The sequence below is a fragment of the Mustela lutreola genome, chromosome 1 (assembly GCF_030435805.1).
Source record: "Mustela lutreola isolate mMusLut2 chromosome 1, mMusLut2.pri, whole genome shotgun sequence".
NCBI lineage: Eukaryota > Metazoa > Chordata > Mammalia > Carnivora > Mustelidae > Mustela > Mustela lutreola.
Genome location: NC_081290.1, coordinates 153631194 through 153653811, shown reverse-complemented (window position 1 = coordinate 153653811; position 22618 = coordinate 153631194). Strand labels below are relative to the sequence as shown.

The 22618-nt window shown below is 39.4% G+C and overlaps 1 protein-coding gene and 1 pseudogene across 2 annotated transcripts in view; one reads left to right on the top strand and one right to left on the bottom strand.

Moving 5' to 3' along the window:
- Positions 1-216: 216 nt before the first annotated feature.
- LOC131826937 (myocilin-like) lies at positions 217-1834 on the bottom strand (annotated as a pseudogene).
- A 2098-nt stretch (positions 1835-3932) lies between these two features.
- PINX1 (PIN2 (TERF1) interacting telomerase inhibitor 1) overlaps positions 3933-22618 on the top strand; it is an 85172-nt gene continuing 66486 nt past the window's right edge. Inside the window, exons 1-4 of one of the 2 annotated variants that reach the window (XM_059177216.1) lie at positions 3933-4119; positions 10016-10125; positions 12084-12176; positions 13929-14007. In XM_059177216.1, coding sequence (XP_059033199.1) covers positions 4101-4119; positions 10016-10125; positions 12084-12176; positions 13929-14007 — 301 coding nt within the window. In that variant the 5' untranslated portion in view covers positions 3933-4100. Of the gene's footprint in view, positions 4152-10015; positions 10126-12083; positions 12177-13928; positions 14008-22618 lie in introns of both variants that reach the window. The other variant, XM_059177223.1, reaches the window with a different exon arrangement.

Below are 22618 nucleotides of genomic sequence, written 5' to 3'. Positions count from 1 at the left end.
TGAAAGAAGAAAAGAATATCTATGGTAAAACTCTCTAAATCCCCCAAACAGCTATTTCCACACAGTCAGATATGGTGATAACAGACATCGATTGTTCTGGATTAATAATGAAAGTTTAAAAAGCAGACGAAAGCAGCATGGGCTCTGGCTGGCTGGCTCTCCCCTCAGGAGCCCTAAGCATTACCTGCTGTTGCCCTTCCAGATATGGTAGGCTTTTCACATCTTGGAATGCTTGATGTCATAGGTGACCATGTTGAAGTTGTCCCAAGCGAAGAGCTTCTTCTCCAGTGGCTTGTAGTCAATGAGGCTGCTGTATTGTTCATCAGTAATATGGGGAGAGCCTTGCTGTGCCTCATGCCTATGCCAAAGGCAAAGCTGGCGTCAGGTGATGAGTAGCTGCTGACGGTGTACATGTGGTCACAGATGATGAAGACATTGGCCACTGACTGCTTACAGATGTTAGTCTCCAGGTTTGTTCAAGTTCCAGACTCTCTGGGTTCAGTTTGGAGAGGACAGTGGAGACTTTGGCCTCCTGTGTGCTGTACAATTCTCACTTCCATAAGGAAGCTTTCTTGAATTTTCCTAAGTTAAATCCCCTCTTATATTCTGTCCTAGCCTCATGTCTCTCTCTCTCTCCAGCATTTATCTCAGATCTCATTTTATATTTATGTATGTGGTTATTTGATTAATGTCTGTCTTCTACGCAAATTCAATGAGGATAGGGGTCATGCTGTTTTGTTCCCCTTTGTAACTCCAGCAGTGGACACAATGTCTGAAACAATAAGTATCTATTGAAGTAACCATTCTAACCTCTATTTCCTTTAGAATTATAACAGCACTTTATTGAGTACTGTATTGAGTGCTTTCTATGTGCCACAAGCCATTTTAAGTACTTGACATATATCATCTCATTGTTCCTCTTCATAAAGAGGAAGGAGACAGTAAAATAATCTGACCAAAATACACAGTAGATTACCAAAGCTAGTAAGTGACAGAGTTAAGATTTGAACCTAGGAAGTCTGGCTTCAAAATCTCAGCTCCTTAATGTTATATTTTATTCCTATTAATGCTCATATCACTTATCTTTTTCAGATTAATTTTATGTCTTTCAGACCTGGAAATAATCTCAGTGATCATTCTTTTTTCATGATTGGACCAGTGATATCATAAGAGGTGAATGACTTGCCCAAGATCACACTGCAAGCTGGTAGCAGAATTTAGACTCCCCCCTCCTTGCTTCCCCCTTCCCTGCACTGTACTAGCCTGGTGCCTGTTAGGAATGAGCTAAGTTTAACCAGCAAGATTCAGTTCTATATCTTTTATAGATAAAAATTTTAGTGATGGGGCACCAGGGTGGCTCAGTGGGTTAGGCCTCTGCCTTTGGCTCAGGTCATGATCTCAGGGTCCTGGGATAGAGCCCCCATTGGGCTTTTTGCTCAGCGGGAAGCCTGCTTCCCCCCTCCCCCTCTGCCTGCTTCCCTGCCTACTTGTGATCTCTCTCTCTCTCTTTCTCTGTCAAATAAATAAAATAAAATAAAAACTTTAAAAAATATTTAAAAATTTTTAGTGATATATCTGACATATAGGGTAAAGATGTAGTACAACGTATGAGAATTCTTTTTTGCATTTGTAGAGAATGTGTAATGAGCTTTTCTAATTGTGTGTGTGCAGTGGCGGGGCCAGGGGAGGAGGACTGATTGTGATTTGCCAGAGCTAAAGAAAAGAAGTAGCAATCATCTGTCTCTGATCTTGGTCTTTGCTTGACTGAAGGCAGGGAACTAAGTCAAAACCAAGTACCTCTTAGGTTCAGGTCTTTAGAGTATACTGAAAGCATTTGTCAGCCTTACCTAAAGGTTTTCTTTATAAAGGACTTTTCTTGAACAGAAGAAAAAAGTGTATTTTAACCACAGTGTACTTTACTTTTGGTTGTTTGATGGCCTGCTGCACAAAGTCAAGTCTGTGGATCATCAGCACCCACATCCTTGGAAGCTTATTAGAAATGCAGAATTACTGGTCTCATCCTAGACCTGATGAACCCGAAACTACATCTTAGTAAAATCTTAAGATGATTCACATGCACATTAAAGGTTGAGAAGCACTGCTCTGAGAGGGTCTGCCAAGAAAGAGACTGAAGAATAAAACTGAATGCCTTACATTGAATCACCTTATTTTTAAAAGAACAATATTCATTCCCAGCTGACAACTTAAAACATATAAATAGGATTCTATGTATTTTCCTAAAACCCAACACTTGACAGTAGCTTTTTTTTTTTCAATAGATAATCCTCACAGTTTTTTTTCGTAGGCACAAGAAATGCTGGAGTTGGAACAAACCTAGGACATCATTAGTCTATCCTGCACTCACCCAAATGCAGAATACCTTCTCTAGGATTATTTTGCAGCCTCTAACTGAACATTTCCAGGAAAGGGAGCTCACCACATCATAAGGCACAACCAATCCTTGCCATTCACTGCCGCACTTGACAATCTTAGTTTAGTTTTGACCATTTATCACCTGGAACATGGCAACAGTGTTACAAACTTGTCTCAATCTTTCTGACCATCCAAAAGACAAAATGGTCTTCCTACAATCACATACCAACAAATGTGGTGCTTGAAAATTTTTACTTTCTTTTCAATTCACTATTTTCCACACTCATGTAACTATCTTTTATTTTCTCTGGCCTCATCAAACAGATCAACTAATTATCCAAAGATCTGGATGACCCTGCCTTTCTAAGTCCAACTTAGAGTCCAACTCCCTACCTTCATCTTGTTTTCTGTGGCACAACTTATGGGCTCCCTGACTTAGGTATAAATATTCCATTAATTTTTCCTCTCCTCAATTCCCCCAGCTCCTGGGTATTCACCAATAGCAGTAACTACTGCTTTTGTTTCAACAAGCAGTAACAATTTCTTTTGTTTCTTTTTTTCTGATTTTTTATGAAACTAGAGAAGTTAACTTTGCTTGCCTGACTCCTTATTAAAGGGCAAATTCATCTAGAACAGGAATCTAATCCTTCATACAGCTTTTTGTGGTACCTGGCTGCTCTCTTTATGTTCTACTTATGAGGGGAAAAACTTCTATCTATACTATCACCTGAAGTTTGCTGGAGAGTCACATGTACAAGAAGATGTCCTTTCTAAGATTCTCATCACCAGAATTTAATTAGAACTCCCCTGGAGACTGAGACACTTCCGTTAAAATTCACAAATGGCTATAGAGCCCCTGCCATACTCAAATTATTTTGCTAGGTGTTGGTATGGATAGAGAGATGATTACGACAAAGGCAAAGTTCCAGAATGCACGATATAAGAGAAGAAACAAAACAACTTAGTCTTGTTGAAGACATCATGTTAGAGACAAAATTTTTGCCACATTTTGTTATCTTCTTAACTTGGGATCCCACAGATAGATAGGTAGATATATAGCTACTTGACCTATTTGTCTCTCTCACAGGGCAGAGGTAGGACATTAAGATAGGTAGGACACCACAGTGCAAGGTCTTCCCCTCCAGGAGAGTTTGTCAAACTCCTCATACACACCGTTTTAAAACGCTGACAGCCCTAAAGGCTGTTGTTTACATATCTCTTTCCCCGAGACTGTGAGCTAACAGAGGGTAGAGTTCCTGTTTTATTTCCCGAAACCATGCTTGACATTTAGTAATCAATACTGAGACTGATACAGGTAACCCCACTGAGCGCTTGCCCTGTGGCACCCACTCTCAGAAAGGGTTTAAGTATGGCCAATCATTTAGTACAGGAACTTGCTCAAGCGAATGAACCCATACCCTTCTGTCCACCGGCTTTAGATTTGGAGACCTCCGACCTCTTCCCCACGGCGTCCGCGCTCCCTCCCTTCCCAGAACTCCTTCGCCCCGCCCCTAGAACGTTCGCGTCCCGCCCACTCGCCCCCACGTGGTCCAGAGCCGGTCGCACGTAATTGACGTCACCAGCACGCGCCCTGGCCGCTCCTGTCCACCTGGTTTGCGAGTCCGGTGGTTTTAACTTTGCCGGGAGCTGGCAGCTCGGTAGCCGCTGGCAGGTCGATAGCCGCCACCGCTCAGGTCCGGACGCTCGAGGCGCCCCAGGTTCTCGACATGTCGATGCTGGCTGAGCGTGAGTGGAGGGCGCGAGGGTGAAGGTTCCAGGTGACCCGCCCGGCGGGACCGAGTGGCGCGGGGTGCGGGTCGCCGGCGCGTCGCGGAGGGGGGGGGCCGCGGGGGATGCCGGGGAACGGGGAAGCCGCGTTGGGCTCGCCCTGCCTGCCGCGGAGATACCCAGCCCAGCCTTTCCCGGAAGTTAGCTACCCGTCTACTAGTGAAAGAGGCTGCGAGTGTCCACGTGGGACTCTTGTCCTTACGCTCAGATCTGGGCCCGCGCGCGGTGGTTCGAATGGGAGCCAGGACGCCGACCGGGCAAACCCTGAGCTGTTCCTTCAACTTCGTCGGGCTTTGGCCTCCTCTGGTTAAAAAGAGGCGGTTGGGCCACAGAATCTCTTCAGGCAGTGAAATTCCGTTCTCGAAGATGTATTGAACCCGGAGAAAGAAAAGCAAGGGGTTTAGAAGCATCAAACACAAGAAATTAGCCTTTGTTAGGGGATGCAGGACTAATGAGTGATTCTAAGTAAGACGGGCGGTTTGGACTTAGTTGGCATTGTTAACATTCTTGCATGACAGATGTGTTGGCTGCAGCGCCGCATCCTACTTCAGTTTGCCTTTGACTTTTATCTTCACTTTGTGAAGCTCCTTCATTCCCTCTCTTCAGAGGCAGACTTCTGAGCGGTATCTGTAGCTAAGGGTGCCTGCCACCAGATGGCAGTCGTGCTTTGGGCATGAAAAGTGTGTAGTGTGCAATGAACAGGAGCAGCTGGCTTTAACAGACCGACAGCAGCCACACGAGTATTCTGTGAAATAAATGCTGTCCGCATCCTCTTATCTAAGCAGGTGGGAGAATGGGAGCACACAACGTAAGGGAGAAGGCACCGTTCCAATTTTACAGGGCTAAAATCCAGGTTTAGAGGAAAATAATTTGCCCTGAGTGGTTGAGCTAGAAAGTGACAAATTCAATGTAGTTATCTCTGTGTCTTTACCTTTTTGTCACTGAGCCAGCAGTTTCCTATTGTTTTTGAAGAATATGTTTTAGACTGACTGGGCTCTGTTTCTTCATTTGTGGAACTTGGGCTGCTAGGATCTCTTCTGATTTATTTTCTGTGATATATGCTTAATTCAGCATGCACATTAGCCCTGGCTCTGCTATTCATTTATGTCTCTTTCCATGATCAGTTTCTGCAGAGCTATTAAAAAACTTATTTTATTATCTTCATTACTAGGTTCTCTTAAAAAAATCAATGAGATGGCAAACATGAAAACATTTCAGAGTATGAAATGCTTGTTATACAGATGTGAAATGCTGTTTGTAGACATCAGTAATTCAAATTGCAAGATTTCAAGGAATATTTCAGTTCTCTCCCCACCGTGACTCCAAATTTTCAAATCTTTGCCATAATAATATATTTTGTTATGTTTTAAAATAACATGCTAAGTTTATGCCTTTGGCATCCCTTGTGATGGATTTTTAGGACTGGTGTTCTTATTTTATTTTTTAAATAGATTTGTTTATTTATTTTAGGGAGGAGAGAGGGAGAGAACCTCAAGCATACTACCTACTGAGTGCAGAGCACTTGGGACCCTGAGATCATGACCTGAGCCAGAACCAAGAGTCAGATGCTCAACCAACTAAGCTTCCCAGGCACCCCAGAACTGGTGTTCTTATTTTAGAAGTAAGAAAATAGGGGCACCTGGGTGACTCAGTGGGTTAAATCTCTGCCTTCTGCTCAGGTCATGATCTTAGGTCCTGGGATGGAGTCCCGCATCGGGCTTTCTGCTCCGCAGGGAGCCTGCTTTTTCCTCCTCTCTCTCTCTCTCTCTCTGCCTGCCTCTCTGCCTACTTGTGATCTCTGTCAAATAAATAAATAAAATATTTTTTAAAAAAAGAAGTAAGAAAATAGGAGTAAAGAAAAGACCTAGTCTCATATTTTCAATCCCTTGCAATTATTTTTTTCTGATAGTTTATAAAATTGGAGTGATTCTTTAGGTATAGTTTTGTTTTCTCCCTCACTTAACATTAGTGAAAATTTTCAATTCATTAGGCATGCTGTTTCCTCTGTTTTCCATTGCCATATGGACTATACTTTGTTTTCTTTTCTTTTTGCCATAGGCACTTATCCTGTTTTTAAAATCTAGAAGTTTTTTTTTGTTTCTCAGAAATATTTTTATTTAATGTTTTTGTAATTATCAAGTGTTATTTTCTTGGGTCTCCCTTATGCAAGACAAGAAATCTAGATTACATAAACCTCCCCTGTGTAAGACAAGAATTTAATTTGTTGATCTCACTTCCCAGGCGTTACATCATCTGGAGTTTCAGACCTGGATTTTTATCAAGTTATTACTTTTTTCATAGATTCTTTCTTTCTTAAGACCAGTTTTTGGTACTTCCAATCATCATATTTGTAGTCAAGTCAGACTATGATTAATGGATTTTAATGTTCATGTTATTAAGATTTAATATTGCAGTTTCCTTAATTTTGAATATATTCTTGAATTTTTTTAAAAAACAATATATGGTACATGGATGGTATATTTTGAGCTCTTGAATATCTTGAAGTGTCCTTTGAAAAAGAAAAAAAAGATAAAACTTCTGTCCCATTACTCTTGGAACTCAATACACCTTTCAGAGTAAGCTGAATCCTGACATAAGCCAGGTGGTATTAGGCATGGAGTGATTGGAAAGTCAAATGTGTTACAGATGTTGTATGGAGAGTTGTTTATTGGGGCTACTGCAAGAGCATCCTGATGGAACCATCTATAGTTAGATCTTTAAATAAGAGGAGTCCTTGCTAGAGGATAGTTAAACACATCATCCCAAGTAGTGATCTGCAGATTCAGGGTATTCTACTCTTACACTACTGTTCCATATAGTGTCAGGCATCCCCAAGACCATCCCAGATTTAGTGATTTGCTCAAATTCAAGATACAGGACTCAGCAGAAAGTTGTACTCAGCCATGATGAAGATTTATTACAGTTAAAGGATACAGAATGAAATCAGCAAATGGAAAAGATATCTGGAGCTAAGTCCAAGGGAAACCAGACACAAGCTTCCAGAGTTCCCTTTCAGTGTGGTTACACAGGACATGCTTAATTGCCCCAGTACAAGTTGTGACAGCACTTGTATAGTGTTGCAAACCACGGAAGTTAGGGACTGGTGTCATGTTTACTGGGGGCTGGTCATGTAGGCAGGCTCTGCTTGGCATGTGCCAAATTCCAGACTCCCAGAAGGAAAGCCAGGTATTTAGTATAAGCCATATTGTTTGTATAAACAGGCATAGTGAATCCTTCCTCAATTCTGAGAATGCCAGGAACCCTCCTGAAACCCAAGTTCCCAGCCAAGATGCCAACTTTGTAAGCAAGCCTTTCAAAGGATAGCAGTGAGGCCTGCTATGTTCTGTTTTGCACACAGGGTTAGCAAAGCTGACTTCTAAGCACAGAGTAACTGTGTAATAAGAATAACAAAGCACATGTAAATCTTGATCCAGTCTGAACAGACCAGTGACAGTCTTTTTTCCTTGCCAGGATTTCCCAAACCTGGAAACTTCTACAGCACTAGAGCCAGAGAGTGTTTCAGGGAAGTAAGGTTCTGATCAAATAAATTTGGGAAACATGGCATGCCTGCTTTGCCCTGGGAGGAGCTACACATCTGCATATTAAACATTCTGGGAAAGTCCGTAATATGGAACACTGTTAAATTTTGTTTCACCCATTTTTGCCCTTTTTTATTTTAATGGGACCTCCCCCCTTTAACATCCTCATTGGGGAAACCCTGTCCTACTCCATTGTTTGAGGATACCTGACATTTCTGCAAGGAAAAGAAACTGACCTTGGGGATCTTTTGTATAAGGCCTCTAGTCTGCTGTATACACATATGTAACATAAACTGTTGTAGTTCTTATTGCAAAGAGTGGCCTTATTCTTTCTCAAAAATGTCCCCTTCTTATAAGCCCTATTCCGAACCCCCTGGCAAGCACTGAATAGAGGCATGAGTTATGACGCACACACCAGTAAACAGCCTCACAGAACACTGGTTAACGAAGCTCATTATCTGGCATGTTGTTTATTAGTAGAGGCAATAGTTTGCAACCTCTGAACAAGCTCTCAAGGTCCGTTGTAGGAGGATGTAGGGTAATCGAGCTTCTAAGACTCCAAACTCATCTAAAGGAGGTTGCTGCACATGGCAGTCTGCCATTCTTAAAGAAAGAAGGGATGGAGTGAGGGAAAAAGGAAGGAAGGAACAAAAAGATGGACTAAGTTACAGGCTCTTGTTGATAGTGAGATTCTGTACTTTGGTTGCTGCCATAGGTGAATAATAATGACATTTGACCTGCAAATTTCTCACTTGGCCACAATATACTCTGGGGGTTCGTGTTCTTGTTTTGTGAACTTTTGAGGTTCTCTATCTCTGCAGTAATTTTCCTTACAGTGATGGGGTGATTAAGCATCTGCCTTTGGCTCAGGTCATTATCCCGGAATGCCGCCTCTGCCCTCTCTTGTGTGCGCACAGGAGTACGCTCAGTTGCTCTCTCTCGCTCTCTCAAATAAATAAATAAAATCTTAAAGAAAAGACCTACAGTGATAAATTTGAGTTCCTAACACTGTTATTGATATGCATTAAAAAATTCTTAATATGAAGAGATTCAGAGCAGTTCCCTTAATTGTATTCCTTCCTTCCTTTCTTCCTTTCCTCATTTCTTTTTTCCTTTCTTTCTTCAAATTTACTCATACATTCATTCACATGTTTCCTGAACACTTGCTATGGGTGCAGTGTTTTCTACTTCTTGCAATGAAACATAAAAAAGAATCACACAAATATGAGCCATAAGGAAATGATGGTCTAATAGAAAACATCAGGAAAAAAAAAAAGAAAAAAGATAACATCAGAGATGGATGTAAATGGCTGCAATACAGAAGAATGTAAGTTAAATGCCAGAAAAGCAGATAACTTATACTGGAAGTTCAGAGAAGGGGTCATGTGGCTTTAGGGTATTTGAATGACAAAGGATCTATAGTATTATGTAGTATATATGATATATTGTATACAATATTTATATAGTATAGGATCTAAGAGTATCTATAGATCATGTGTGTGAAGGGTACAGTTGACCTCCCCAAGATCATTATGACTGTGGATTAAGAGTATAAGCTTTGGGGACACCTGGGTGGCTCAGTGGGTTAAAGCCTCTGCCTTCGGCTCAGGTCATGATCCCAGGGTTCTGGGATTGAGCCCCTCGTTGGGCTCTCTGCTCTGTGGGGGAGCCTGCTTCCTCCTCTCTCTGCCTGCCTCTCTGCCTACTTGTGATCTGCCAAATAAATAAATAAAAATCTTAAAAACAATAAAAGTATAAGCTTTGACATCAGTTGAACCTTGGTTTGTATAGAAGCTCTGATTTTTGCTTGGGGCCATTAGGCACATTTCTTTCTCTAAGCTTCAGATTTCCTCATCTGAAAAATGGAGATCAGAATACCCATCCTCACTGGGTTACTGTGCAAATGAAGTATAATGCATGGAGAGCATTTGGTCCGTGCTGTACACCAAGGAAAGCTGGAGTGGTGGCTGCTCCTGGTGTCAATGCCCATGAAGACAGGTGCTTTCAGCTGCTGCCTTTATCTGAGTCTGGGAGGCCAGGTGATGGCATATCATGTATTTCTCTTTGTCATGTATGGAGGGAACATTGTTATTCTTAGGCCAGTTTGTATATTGAGAATATACAGTTATTGGGAAAACTAGGGTAAGTGGTCTAATCTAATATTTCATCTGCTGAATCCAATATCTGTATCTAATAAAACATATCATTTGTCACATTTTTTGCAAGCATGTGTGTATGTAATAGGTTTTGTGAGTATTTGTGTTGTATTTTCCAGGTGTGAAAGGTAAACTGATGAGATACTTTGCCATTTCCAGGTCGGCGGAAGCAGAAGTGGTCTGTGGATCCAAGAAACACTGCATGGAGCAATGATGATTCTAAGTTTGGCCAGAGGATGCTAGAGAAGATGGGGTGGTCTAAAGGAAAGGTACAGTGGAAAAGAACAAAACAAACTGGAGCCATGCAAAAAGGCCAATCAGGAGGATGCATCTTTCTTTGAAGACTGGGAGAAATTTATGTTTTAGATGAATAACTGATTTTGGAGAAATAACTAAATTGTAATGATAAAGTTAGAATTGAACACAGATGTCAGTTTTCTTTATCGCTTAAACTGCCGTGTTAGCATCTTTCAGAAATTGCACCTTTTAATTAGCTGCACTTAGAATCATACTTAAATCCATCAGGATCTTATATTGCTTAGAGTAATACTTTATTTCCCTTTATAGCTTAGAATACACATTTTTTCATTTTCCTTACACTCCATTTATTCCCAACTGTAATAGGTTTCTACTGATATCTTTGTTTTTAAATGGTTCTCGCAGAGGTCTTTAATGACCTTTAATGACAAATCTAGTGGGTCCTTTTTTGTTCTCACATTATTTAGTCCCTTAGCAGCATTTGGCTGTTGACTATTGTAATTGTATAGTAATACAATTCTATATTGTATTGTATAGTAATTGACTATTCTTGAAATACTTTTGTCTTGGCTTCCACATACTACCCTCCTCTCTCTTTTTTCCTTCTCCCTCACTGGCCACTCCTAAATGTGTTGCGGCTCTTCCTCTTCCAGGCTTTGGAGCTTTGGAGCTCCTCAAGGTTCAGCCCCAGGCTTTTTCTGTACTCTGCTCAGGTGAGCTCTTTCATTCCAGAACATGCTTGGGAGTTGTCTAAATTCTGAATGCTTTTCTACGTCTGGTCCAGAAATGTCCTCTGAACTTCACATTTGTAAATTTACCAGCCTGCTTGACATTTCCACTTGAGTGTCTCAAGTTCATCTTTTTTTGATAAAATTCTTGATCCACCCCCCTGCCCTGCTCGCCCTAGTCTTTTCCTTCTCAGGTCTTCTCCATTTTTGCAAATGGGCATGCTTAGTTCCTCTACCTCTTTCATTTCTCACCTCCCTAGTCATTACTCTTCTCACCCTGGGACTCTGTCCTAAGCCACAGACCGTGGTCATCTCTTTCCCTGATCACTGTGGCAGCCTCATAGCTGCTTCCCTCCCCTCCCTCTTTTCTACCTCTGGGCCATTTGCCAAACAACAACCACAATACCTTCTAAAGTACAGAAATTAGATTGTGGCATTCCCTTGCATAGAAGTTCAGTGGTTTCCCATTGTTTTAAAAAATTAAATCCAGGGACGCCTGGGTGGCTCAGTTGGTTGAGCAGCTGCCTTCAGCTCAGGTCATGATCCCAGCATCCTGGGATCGAGTCCCACATCGGGCTCCTTGCTGGGCTGGGAGCCTGCTTCTCCCTCTGACTCTGTCTGCCATTCTGTCTGCCTGTGCTCGCTCTCTTTCCCTCTCTCTCTCTGATAAATAAATAAATAAAATCTTTAAAAAAAAAAAAAATTAAATCCAAATTCCTAGCATAATTTCCAAGGTCCTGTGAGGTTTATCTTCTTCTATTATCTTACTTTCTCTTAATCCACTTACCTGGAATGGTGCTGGTTACCTTTTAGTTTCTTAGTATACCAACTTCTCTGGGACCTTAGATGAGTGTTAATTAATGCAGGGGACTTGGTATCTCCTCTTCCTACTTTCTCAGTGTTGTTTTATAAAATTATTTAATGGAGAGAACCATAGATTTGCAGTATCTCTAATGGGCTTCCTTTGGTTTGGTGGTAGTACTCTGATTTTGAGCATCATGAAAAGACCTATTCTTCGTAGTGGTGGAGTGGGTGTCAGTTTGAAGGAGTATTCATTATTGTGAATGTATTGGTATTACAGACATACTTTGTAAGAATCCATTAGACTATGTCCTTTTTGAGGGTAAGGATATTGCCTCACTCCTGGATATTTATTAATCAAATGGGTGATAAAGGAGGAAAGATGCGATTTGTCTTGATACTTGATAAGAATGCTAACATTCTTCTGTTGATCTCCACAGGGTTTAGGGGCTCAGGAGCAAGGAGCTACAGATCATATTAAAGTTCAAGTTAAAAATAACCACCTGGGACTTGGAGCTACAATCAATAATGAAGTGAGCAACAGTGTATCTACTGGGGGTTTTCCTTGCATGATTTGCTTTTTTTAAATAAATATAAACATTTTAATCCAATCAAATTGTTCAGTGTTCAACTATTCAAGTGTGTATCTTTCATGCTGTGGTTAACTAAAGAGCCCATAACTAAGCTGTCTCTTCATCATGTCAGTGCCTTCACCTTGGCCTTACTGTCCTTATGGGATTCTTTACTTGCTTATGTATAAGAGATGCAAATTAGCTTTATTGTTAAACTTTAAAAAAAATGTACTTTTTTTAGAATATTTATAATTCTGTACGCATTTTAGTATAGAAGAGCATTTTCATCTTTACCTTTGTTCCGACATTTGCTTACATTATTAAAAGGCAGTGGTGTTTGGTTTCAGAAAGAAGCTAAAAGTTTTCTCGGCAAGAAAGTGGTGACCTTTTTATGTCCAGTTGTTGATTTCTGACTGCTGGTATTCAGTGGCTGAATTTATTCACATTTCCCCTTAAATACCAGTAGCTTTGGAAAAAATAACACCATAATTAAAAATTAATGGCCCATCATGTTTTTCATTTTCAGTATTACTGTTTACCTTAGAAAGTGTCTAAGCTGAAAGCTTTGTTCTTAAATTTTTACGGCTAACAGAATCTGATAGAAAATCAGGAGAACTGCTTTAGGTAAACCAAATTATTTTTATTCAATATACTGAGTAATAGACCCGAGGTAGTAATCTTGTTGAGTGATAGACTAGAGTAGCTAACATTTTCTGGACTAATAGCTAAAATTGTAAACCACTAAACAAAGAGTTTATATGAGGTTGGTTTTTGAAGGTAATTGTTGAGAGATAGATGTATGGATAGACTTAATTTTTTAGGAATTTGCCAAGTAAACTTAATTTATTATGCCTTAACCCTTAGCATTCTTAAAAAGTATGTGTGAGGCAATTCTTAAACTGATGCCTTGCTTCCCATTGGTTCAGATTGTTTTGAAGAGGCCCATTCTCTTTTAAAGTCCAATTGTTTTTGTTAGCATGAACGTATTAGCACCACCTTACGAGGTGCTGACTGATCCAGGGAACTTGAGAGTCTTTCCTACTCCTTTCCTCAGGGTTGTTTTGTAAAATTGGGTTTGATGCGAGCAAATAGAATTGGGCAAGATATTTTAAGTGCAGATGATCCAAGAAGAGAGCCCTGAAGTCTGTCACTGCTTTTTTCCTTTGACCTATGCCCATAGTGAGAGAAAAATAAACATTTTATTTTGCTTTATTTTAATGCTTAGCACAGAGGTTGCCTGTTGATAATTTGATTATAAGTGGGCTGTTGATTAGCTATCCATATTTGAAATCAGGAGTTAAGCTTCCAAGAAGCCCATTTTTTAAAAAAAATTTTGAATTTTGAATTTTTTAAAATATTTATTTGAGAGAGAGGGAGAGAAAAAGTCTCAAGCAGACTCCCCACTGAGTGGGGAGCACTTCATGGGGCTCAGTTTCACAACCCTGAATCATACATGATCTGAGCTGAAATCAAGAGTTGGATTCTTAACCAGCTGAGCCACCCGGATGCCCCAAAGTCTGTTTTTCATATTAATATAACTAAATTACATTTCAAATTTATATTGTTTCTTCATTCAAATTTATAACATAATATTTTGATGAAACTTTTAAATTTCACATTAACAACCAGATTTCCTTGATTCCAAAATATATTTTTATCTCAACTGGTATATGTAAACTACAGTCTTGCCTTTGATTTTTCGGATATTTTCAGGATAACTGGATTGCTCATCAGGATGATTTTAACCAGCTTCTGGCTGAGCTGAACACTTGCCATGGGCAGGAAATAACAGGTAGGAAAAATCTTTGCTTTGTTATCCATTCGATCTATGGAAAACATAATGTCTTAATTTAAAACATTTTTATTAACTTTTTTTACTGTAAGCATAATATATCTGAAAATTAATTGAAGCTATTATAAATAGTTATTTCTGTATGCATTTTAATGGTGCTTTCACCATTTTTTTCCCCATAGAAGTTTGAGAATGACAAGATAAATCCATTCAGTTTACAGTCAAGTGATCTTTCCAGGGATCCTGTGTGTGACTAAAAACTTATTTTGTTGTTGTTGTTGTTATTGTTGTTTTTCATTTGTTTTATTTTCTTTTTATTTTCTTTATTTATCTATTTTTTCACCATAGCACATACCCTCCCCAATGTCCATTACCAGCCACCCCATCCCTCCTACCCACCTCCACTCTAGCAACCAAAAACTTGTTTTTAAAATACAAAACAAGAAAAAAAAAATACAAAGCAATAAACACCAAGTGGGACCACAAACCAGCAGCTGGCAAAGGCTTAATAGAAAAACCTCTTTTGTATTGAGTCTACCTCGTGAAATTTATTGTATTTTGAATATATGTCAGAAATTCAAAATGCTCAGGTATATAGTAAAATTTGTTACAATGGCTCAGTACTAGAAATTGTATATCCAAGGCCTGGGAACTGGAAATGAAACAATTGAATATTGGACATTCCATATTAAATTAACAGAAAGAAAATGCTGTTGAGGGGAAGGGCATAGATGGTATAGTCTTCAAACTTATAGGCCTTTGGTCGAATTTTAGAGTTTAAGGGACTGTTTTCGTCACATGGCTCTTTGGAAGGCAAGGATGTAACTTCAGTTAATTGTGCTGGATATTCATTGAAGAAATCTAGACTTAGCTCTTCTGCAAGCAGATTTTTAAAAATAGTGGTAAAATATACATAACATAAAATTAACTATCTTGACCATTTTTTAAGTGCACAGATCAGTAACATTAAGTACATTACACTGTTGTGCAACCACCACACCATCCATCCATAAAACCCTTCATCTTATATGAAACTTTCCCCCATTGAATGCTAACTCCCTTTTCTTCTGTCTCAAGCCATTGAGAGACTTTTGGTCTCTTGGTTTGACTACTCTTTGTACCTCATATAAGTGGAATCACAGAGTATCTGTACTTTTATGTCTGGATTATTTTCCTTAATATAATGTTGTCAAGGTTCATCCATGTTTAAGGCTCAGTAGTGTTTCATTGTATGTATAGACTACATTTGATTATCATTCATCCTTCAGTGGACACTTAGGTTGTACTTCTTGAGCATTGTGAATAATGCTGCTATGAACATGAATGTATGAATGTCTCTTCAAGTCCCTGCTTTCAGTTCTTTTGGGTGTATATCTAGAAGTGGGACTGCTGAATCTCATGGTAGTGAGATTCTATGTTTAAGTTTTTGAGGAACTGCCATAGTATTTTCTGTAATGGCTACACCATTTTAACATTCACAGCAACAGTGCACAAGGCTTCCAGTTTTTCCATATTCTTGCCAGCACTTGTTTTTCTGGGTTTTTGATTTCGTGTGGTTTGCTTTTGTTTTGTTTTTTTGTTTTGTTTTGTTTTGTTTTGTTTTTTGATAGCAGACATCCTGATGGGTGTGAGGCGATACCTCATTATGCTTTTGATTTGCATTTCCCTAGTGACTAGTTATGTTCAACATCCTTTCATATACTTGATTGCTGTTTCTATGTCTTTGGAAAGATGTCTTCAATTCCTTTGCCCCTTTTTGAATTGGGTTTTTTTGTTGTTGTTGTTGAGTTGTATTCTGCAAACATTTTTATAAGGAATTTCTTTCTGTTCCCTATGCATAATATTTGGCTTGTAGTAAACTGTCAAAAGATATTTGTTAATTGAAGGAGGAAGAACTTTGTGGAATAAAATTAAAAATTAGCCAAGTTCAGCAAACTTTGTTGAGCTGTGTTCTGGATCCTAAGTTAGACATGAGGATATGTAACTATGTGGGACAATCCCTGCTTAGGGGGTAGCTAGCAGGATATGCTGATAATTGGTAAAATTATAGTGTGATTCCAACTCTGCAAAGATTTATTGCAATGCTGCTTGTGTGACCTTGAGTAAACTACTGAACATCTCTGTCTCTTCATTCTTGGTGGAGGGGAAATAATACTACCATCCTCAGAAGGTGATTGTAAGAATTAAATATATTGCTATAACTAAAGTACTTTGAACACTGCCTAACCTATGGTAGGTACTTAATGAGTATTAGCTGCTATAATCTTTATTATTGTTGTTATTTGTAGAGCTAGAACTCCAAACTAGAATATTTCCTCTGATTATTTATAGTAATTAGAATATAGTGTCACCAAGAAAGAATGATACTTATAGGTGGATGGATTTGGGCTTGATACTTAGGCTATTTCTAGTTGTCATTAATGAAATCAAAGGCAATAGTGTGGTTTCTCCCTAGGTAAAAAAAATAGAACGCTCTTAAGATAATAAACATTATAAATAGCTGTACTTGTTGGCAGTAAGATAAAAATAAAACTTGAGATCCTTATACAACTGATGGATCATCTTCAGTTATTATAAAGTAAAAAAAAGGAAGATGAAAAACCATATGTGTGGCATGCCTTTGTAGAAAAATATAGAGAGGAAATGCATGTGTGTGGGTTGGGTATATATCAGTGGCTTTCATCTGGGGGTGATTTTGGCAATGTCTGGAGTCATTTTTGGTTGTCACAAAAAAACAAAAAATGAGGGGCAGAGTGCTTCTGGCATCTAGTATAGATAGAGGCCAGCAACGCTGTTTAATATTCTATAGTGCACAGGGATGGCCCCCGATGACAAAGATTTATTTGGCCCCAAATATCAGTGGTGCTGAAGTTGATATGCATAGAATATCTCCCAAATATCAATTTTATATACATAAAATATCTGCAGAAAAATACCGAAGAAACTGGTAAGAGTAGTTCCCTCTAGGGAGGGAGCTGAATGACTGGGGAAGAGAAGATGTCAGGAAGGCTTCGCTTTTATTGTAGTTCTTTTGTACCTTCATGACTGTACTGCATGTGTTATGTCCTACTAAAAAATTGTTTAAAACTAATTTTAAAACGGTTTCTGGAGCCCATTTACTTCCCTTACCGCCACTTCCTGATGCTTCTGCTCTCCTTTGCCACAAAACTCTGATTTTCTATACAATTGATTTCAGTTCTCCTAGTCTCTCTTTTTAAAATCTTATAACATGCTTGAGCAAGTCTCAGATTGTCTGCTTAGTTGCTCTGCTTCTCTTTTGCCTCTTCTAGAGGCTTCACAGGGGTGGGGGGCGGGGGGGCCCCAAACATCAGACTCACTTCTCTGGATTTCCTTGTCCTTAATTGGTACTATAATTGTCCACTTTGCTCTACTGTAATGTCTTTGAGCCATCCCCCCGCCCACCCAATATTTTGTTGTAGTTTTCTTGGTAAGAGAGATTGTTGAAATGAGCCACTTCACCATTACTAGAAGAAGCAGTCTGCCTAGAATATTAAAATAAACTTCATTGAAGTATAATTTATATATAATACAATGTACCCATTTTTGAGGGTGCAGTTCCATGAGTTTTGACCAATGTATATACCTTTGTAATTGTAATAACCTTGTAAAGAAATGTTCTTCATTACAAAGAATTATCTTGGGTCCCTTCCCAGTCAGCACCCTGCTCCTCCTCACACCCCACCCTCCCACTTCGTTCTCTGGCCGCAGACAATGGCTGATCTCTCCATAGAGATAAGGCTTGTTTTTCTCAGCACGATTCTGAGATTTATCCATGTTGCGTTTATCAGTAAGTAGTTCATTTCATTCCTGGATAGTATGCCATTGTATGAGTATGCTGTAATTTGTTTATGCATTCACCTAGTGATAGATACTTGGGTTTCTAGTTTTTGCTTACTGTACCAAAGGCTCCTATGAACATTTGTGTATACATCTTTGTGTGGCCATATGTTTTCATTTTAGTAAGACCCCCACGTGCTGGGTGAGCTCCCCTCCCCACCTTATGACATGTCCAGTAATTGCCTCTTGATAGAAAGCTGGGGCAGCCCTAGAGCTCACATCTTTTGTTGCCTATCTGTCAAGGATGACATTCCTGTGCTGCCTGTTGTCCAGTGTATGATGAATTGTTGCATATCTTTTGTTTTCCCATTGTTCATAGTAGAGGGGCATGACCCATAGCACTTACCCTTTCGTGGGCAGAAGACAGTGAATCTTCCTCCTGTCTCTTCTAAACCCACTTTAGTCAGACTTTGCCTTTCTGCTCCACAGAAACTGCCTTGCCAAAGTCACCAGTGATTTCCATGTTCCTAAAACCAGTGGGCATTTTTAAATCCTCATCTTACTTCATGTGTGGCACAGATGTTCACTCCTCCTTGAATCACTTGTTTCCTGTGGCTTCCCAGACTCCATCATCTCCTGGTTTTCTTCCCACTTCACTGGCCACTCCTCTTTAATCTTTATTGGGATTCTCTTATCCCAGCTTTATCATGTCTGGTGTCCTGCGGCCTCTCTCATCTTTTAGCTACACCAATTATTACATCATGGCTGGATATAACAAACGATGGCTGGGATGCTGGTTACAATTGCCAGATTTCTCACCTCTCTCCTAAACTCCAGACTTACAATGAACCCCCAACTCAGTATTTTCATTTGGGGTGTCATCAACTATCAATTTCTCAAACTTAACATACTCAAACTCAAGTTCTGACTGCTTCCCCACCTGTCAAACCATTTACCCACTGTCTTCGCCATTTCAGTTGATGTCAGTTCTTTCCTTGTAGCTGTTGAAGCCAAATACTTGTGTCCACTAGGAAATGTTGGTTCTACCTTCAGAATATATCCGGACCCTTTCTGCTTCATGTCACCTGTGCTGTGACTAGTATGGCCTCAGCAACTATTATTTCTTGTTTAGATTATTTGTAACAGCCTCTAAAGCTGGTTTTCTCAGCCATAGCACTACTGATGTTTTGGGCTAGGTAATTATTTGCTGTGAGGCATGTCTGATACATTTTAGAATGATAGCAGCATTCCTGACCTCTACCTGCTAAATGCCCCTAGAACCTTCTGTTATCCCCCCTCCCCATTTATGGCAACCAGAAGTACCTGCAGACGTTGCCAGATGTCCCCTTAGCAAAATGCCCTTGGTGGGGAGGTACTGCCCTCAATTGCTCTTTCTCCTTCAGCATAACAGACAGACTGATTCTTTCAAAGTGTAAGTCTGTGCTGCTCATGCTCAGACCACAACCACCACCAGCACCTCCTTGCCCTTCTGGCCTCCTTTTCATTCAGAATAAAAGCCAAAGTCCTTTCAGTGGTCTTGTACCCTTATGTTATGGACCTTTTTCCCTTTCTGATCTCATCTCTTGCTACTCCCCTTCTTACCCATTCATCTTAGCCACTGACTCCTGTGCTGGCTTATAAATATATCAAGCATTCTCCTGCCTTAGGATTTTGCACTAGTTTCTCCGTCTCTAGAACACTGTTCCCCCAGTTAGCATTTATGCATTTTCTCAGCCAGGTTCATATTTCCTGCCAGTTGAAAATTACATCCTGTTTCTCAGTGCCATTTTTGGAAGTCAGCAGGAAATTGGTAAGGTATTATTTAGAAATATGAAAGAAATAAAACCCAAAAGAACCAGCTAAGGTTCTAAGGAGGGAACTGGGGCAAGGACTTGATGTGTGTGTAAGTGTGTGTGTTTTAACAGCTTTGTTGAGATATAATTCACACGCCATATAATTTACCCATTTATCATGTACAATTCAATGACTTTTAGTATATTCACAGGATTTTCACCAGAACCAGTTTTAAAACATTTCATCACCTCTGAAAGAAACTCTACCTAGTGGCAGTCATCCCCATGAATCCTGCAACCACTGTAGACAACTGCTGATTTAATTTCTGTCTCTAAAGATTGCCTATTCTGGATATCTCATATAAATGGAATTCCACAACGTATGGTCTTTTGTTCTGATTTCCTTAACTTAGCATGTTTTCAGGGTTCATCCTTGTGGTAGCACATGTCAGTACTCTATTCCTTTTTTTGCCAAATGATACTCCATTTTATAAATATACCATGATTTATCCATTCGTTAGTTGAATGCCATTCATGAGCATTTGGGTTGTTTCCACTTTTTTGTCTGTTATAAATAATGCAGCTATGAACACTGTCAATGTTAGTGTGGACTGTGGCCTTTATTTTCATTTCTCTGGGGTATATTTGTAGAGTGGATTTGTTGGGTGAGTTGGTTACTGCATGTTTAACTTGGGGAGAGAGAGAAGCAGGCTCCCTGCTCAGGGAGCCTGATGTGGGGCTTGATCCTAGGACCCTGAGATCGTGACCTGAGCTGAGGGCATACACTCAACCAACTGAGCAGCCACCTAGGCGCCCCTCCATGTTTTACTTTTTGAGTAACTGCCACACTGCTTTCCAAAGCAGCTACACCCTTTTACATTCCCACCAGCAGTGTAGGAGGATTTTAATTTCTCTTCATCTTTGTCAACACTTGTTATTGTCTGTCTTTTTTATTTTAGCCATGCTAGCAGCTACAAAGTAATGTCTATGTGTGCTTTTGACTAGCATTTCCAGTCAGCTGAAGATGTTGGCCATTTTGTTGCATGTTTTTTGGTCATTTGTATGTCTTCTTAAGAGAAATAGCTATTCAGATCCTTCCTTTGTTCAATGTTTAATTGGGTTATATGTTTTTAATGTTGTTAATTAAAATTTTTTTTATATATTCAAGTACCAGTTTCTTATCAGATATATGATTTGCAAATATTTTCTCCAATTGTGTGGGTTGTCTTTTCACTATCTCGATGTTGTTGTTTGAAGACTGAGGTTATAGAAATAGGTAAAAAGACATATTCCTTTCTCTGAAGAAACTTAAAATCTAGTGCAAAAGAAATGAGACAATTACCAAAATAAGTTGATCCCCCAACTTTTTCAGTTCCCGAATAATTGAGAAAGAGTAGCAAAGGCTTTGGGTGGTAAGGATTTTCTTTGAAAATTTATCTAAATCTCTTTGTTTCCTAAGCTTTTTCTTTCCTATCACATATTGCTAAGTTTGTATTATTGATGACTATGGCTGGTTTCTAGCACACATAAGCTTGGATACTAAGTGTGCTATTGGGTCTAATAACAAAGTTAACACAGTTCAACAAAGTCTATAAAAAAGACTAGAAGACTGTAGAAGACTGTTACCCAGAATGTAGCTATGGAAGAGGAAAAGATGGGACATCAGAAACAGAAGTTTAGATGGAAGATAAAGTGAGAAGGTCTCGTATCTAAAAGAAGTTCGACACAAAGAAGAGAGAGAATGGGAAACAGGCAGTATCTAAGAGGATAAGGGCTGAAGACTGTCTAGAACTAGTGATAAAACAAGTCCACAGATTCAAGAAACCATAACATTGTAGCAGAACATCACATACACAGAGGCATGCACACAAAAGACAGAAGATTGTTAATGCAGCCAGAGAAAATATACTGATTATCTTCAAAGAAACAATAGTTATAAATGAAAGCAGAGTTCTTAACAGCGGAAACCAAAAGACATTAGGGTAATATATTAAGGGAAGTATAACTGTCAACCTAGAATTTTACACTCAGCAAATATGTTTTTCAAGAAAGTGGATAAGTTTTCAGACAAAGTTTTCAGAAAGTAAGTTTTCAGACAAAGCTTTACCACAAGTAGACCTTCTATAAAGGAAATATTAAAGGATGCACTTCAGTCAGAAGGAAAGAATACTTACCAACTTCAGTATCCCCAACTTGAATTAACCCAAATATCTTTAAACAGTAGAATGGATAAGTGGACTGCTGTGTTTGTAAATGCAGAGAAATGAAGTATAGTTACATGCAAGAGTCCAAAGCAGGAGTTAGCAAACTTTTTCTGTAAAGGGCCAGAAAGAAATATTTTGTAGACCATAATGGTCTCTCTCACAACTACTCAACTTGACTCTTGGAGTGTGAAGTCAACAATATATAATACATAAATAAATAGACATGGTTGTGTTCTTGTGGAATGTTATTTACAAAAACAAGTGGCAGGTCGGATTTGGCCCATAGGCTATTGGTTCTTCCGTGGTGTAGAGGGATCTCATTAATTTAATGTTGACTGAAAGAAGTGAAACATGAAGATAACATCCAGTATGATTCCACTTGCATAGAAGTTCAGAAGGCAGGCAAAAATCTTAGGTACCATACTGGGGTGGTCAAATTATTTTAAAACTCAAGGAAGTGATTACTATGAAAGTCACAATAGTGATTACCTTTGGGGAGAGGAAAGAGGTTGGGATTAAGAAGGGGCCCGTATGTAGCACACTTCTGGGGTGATATTAGGGTTCTGTTGCTGTTTTGTTTTTTTCTGGTTGGCAATTATATAAGTTATTTGTGAACATTATATTTTATGTACTTTCTGTGGCTCCCACCTCCCCAGAGTAAATGGTTAAACCAAATCAAGGGTGATTGTCACAAAAGTCAGGATCATAGTTGCCATTAGGACAATGGTTCTCATGCGGGGGCTATTTTGCCCCTCATGGGACATTTGGCAATGTCTGGAGACATTTTTGATTGTCAGAGCTGGGGAGATGTTACTT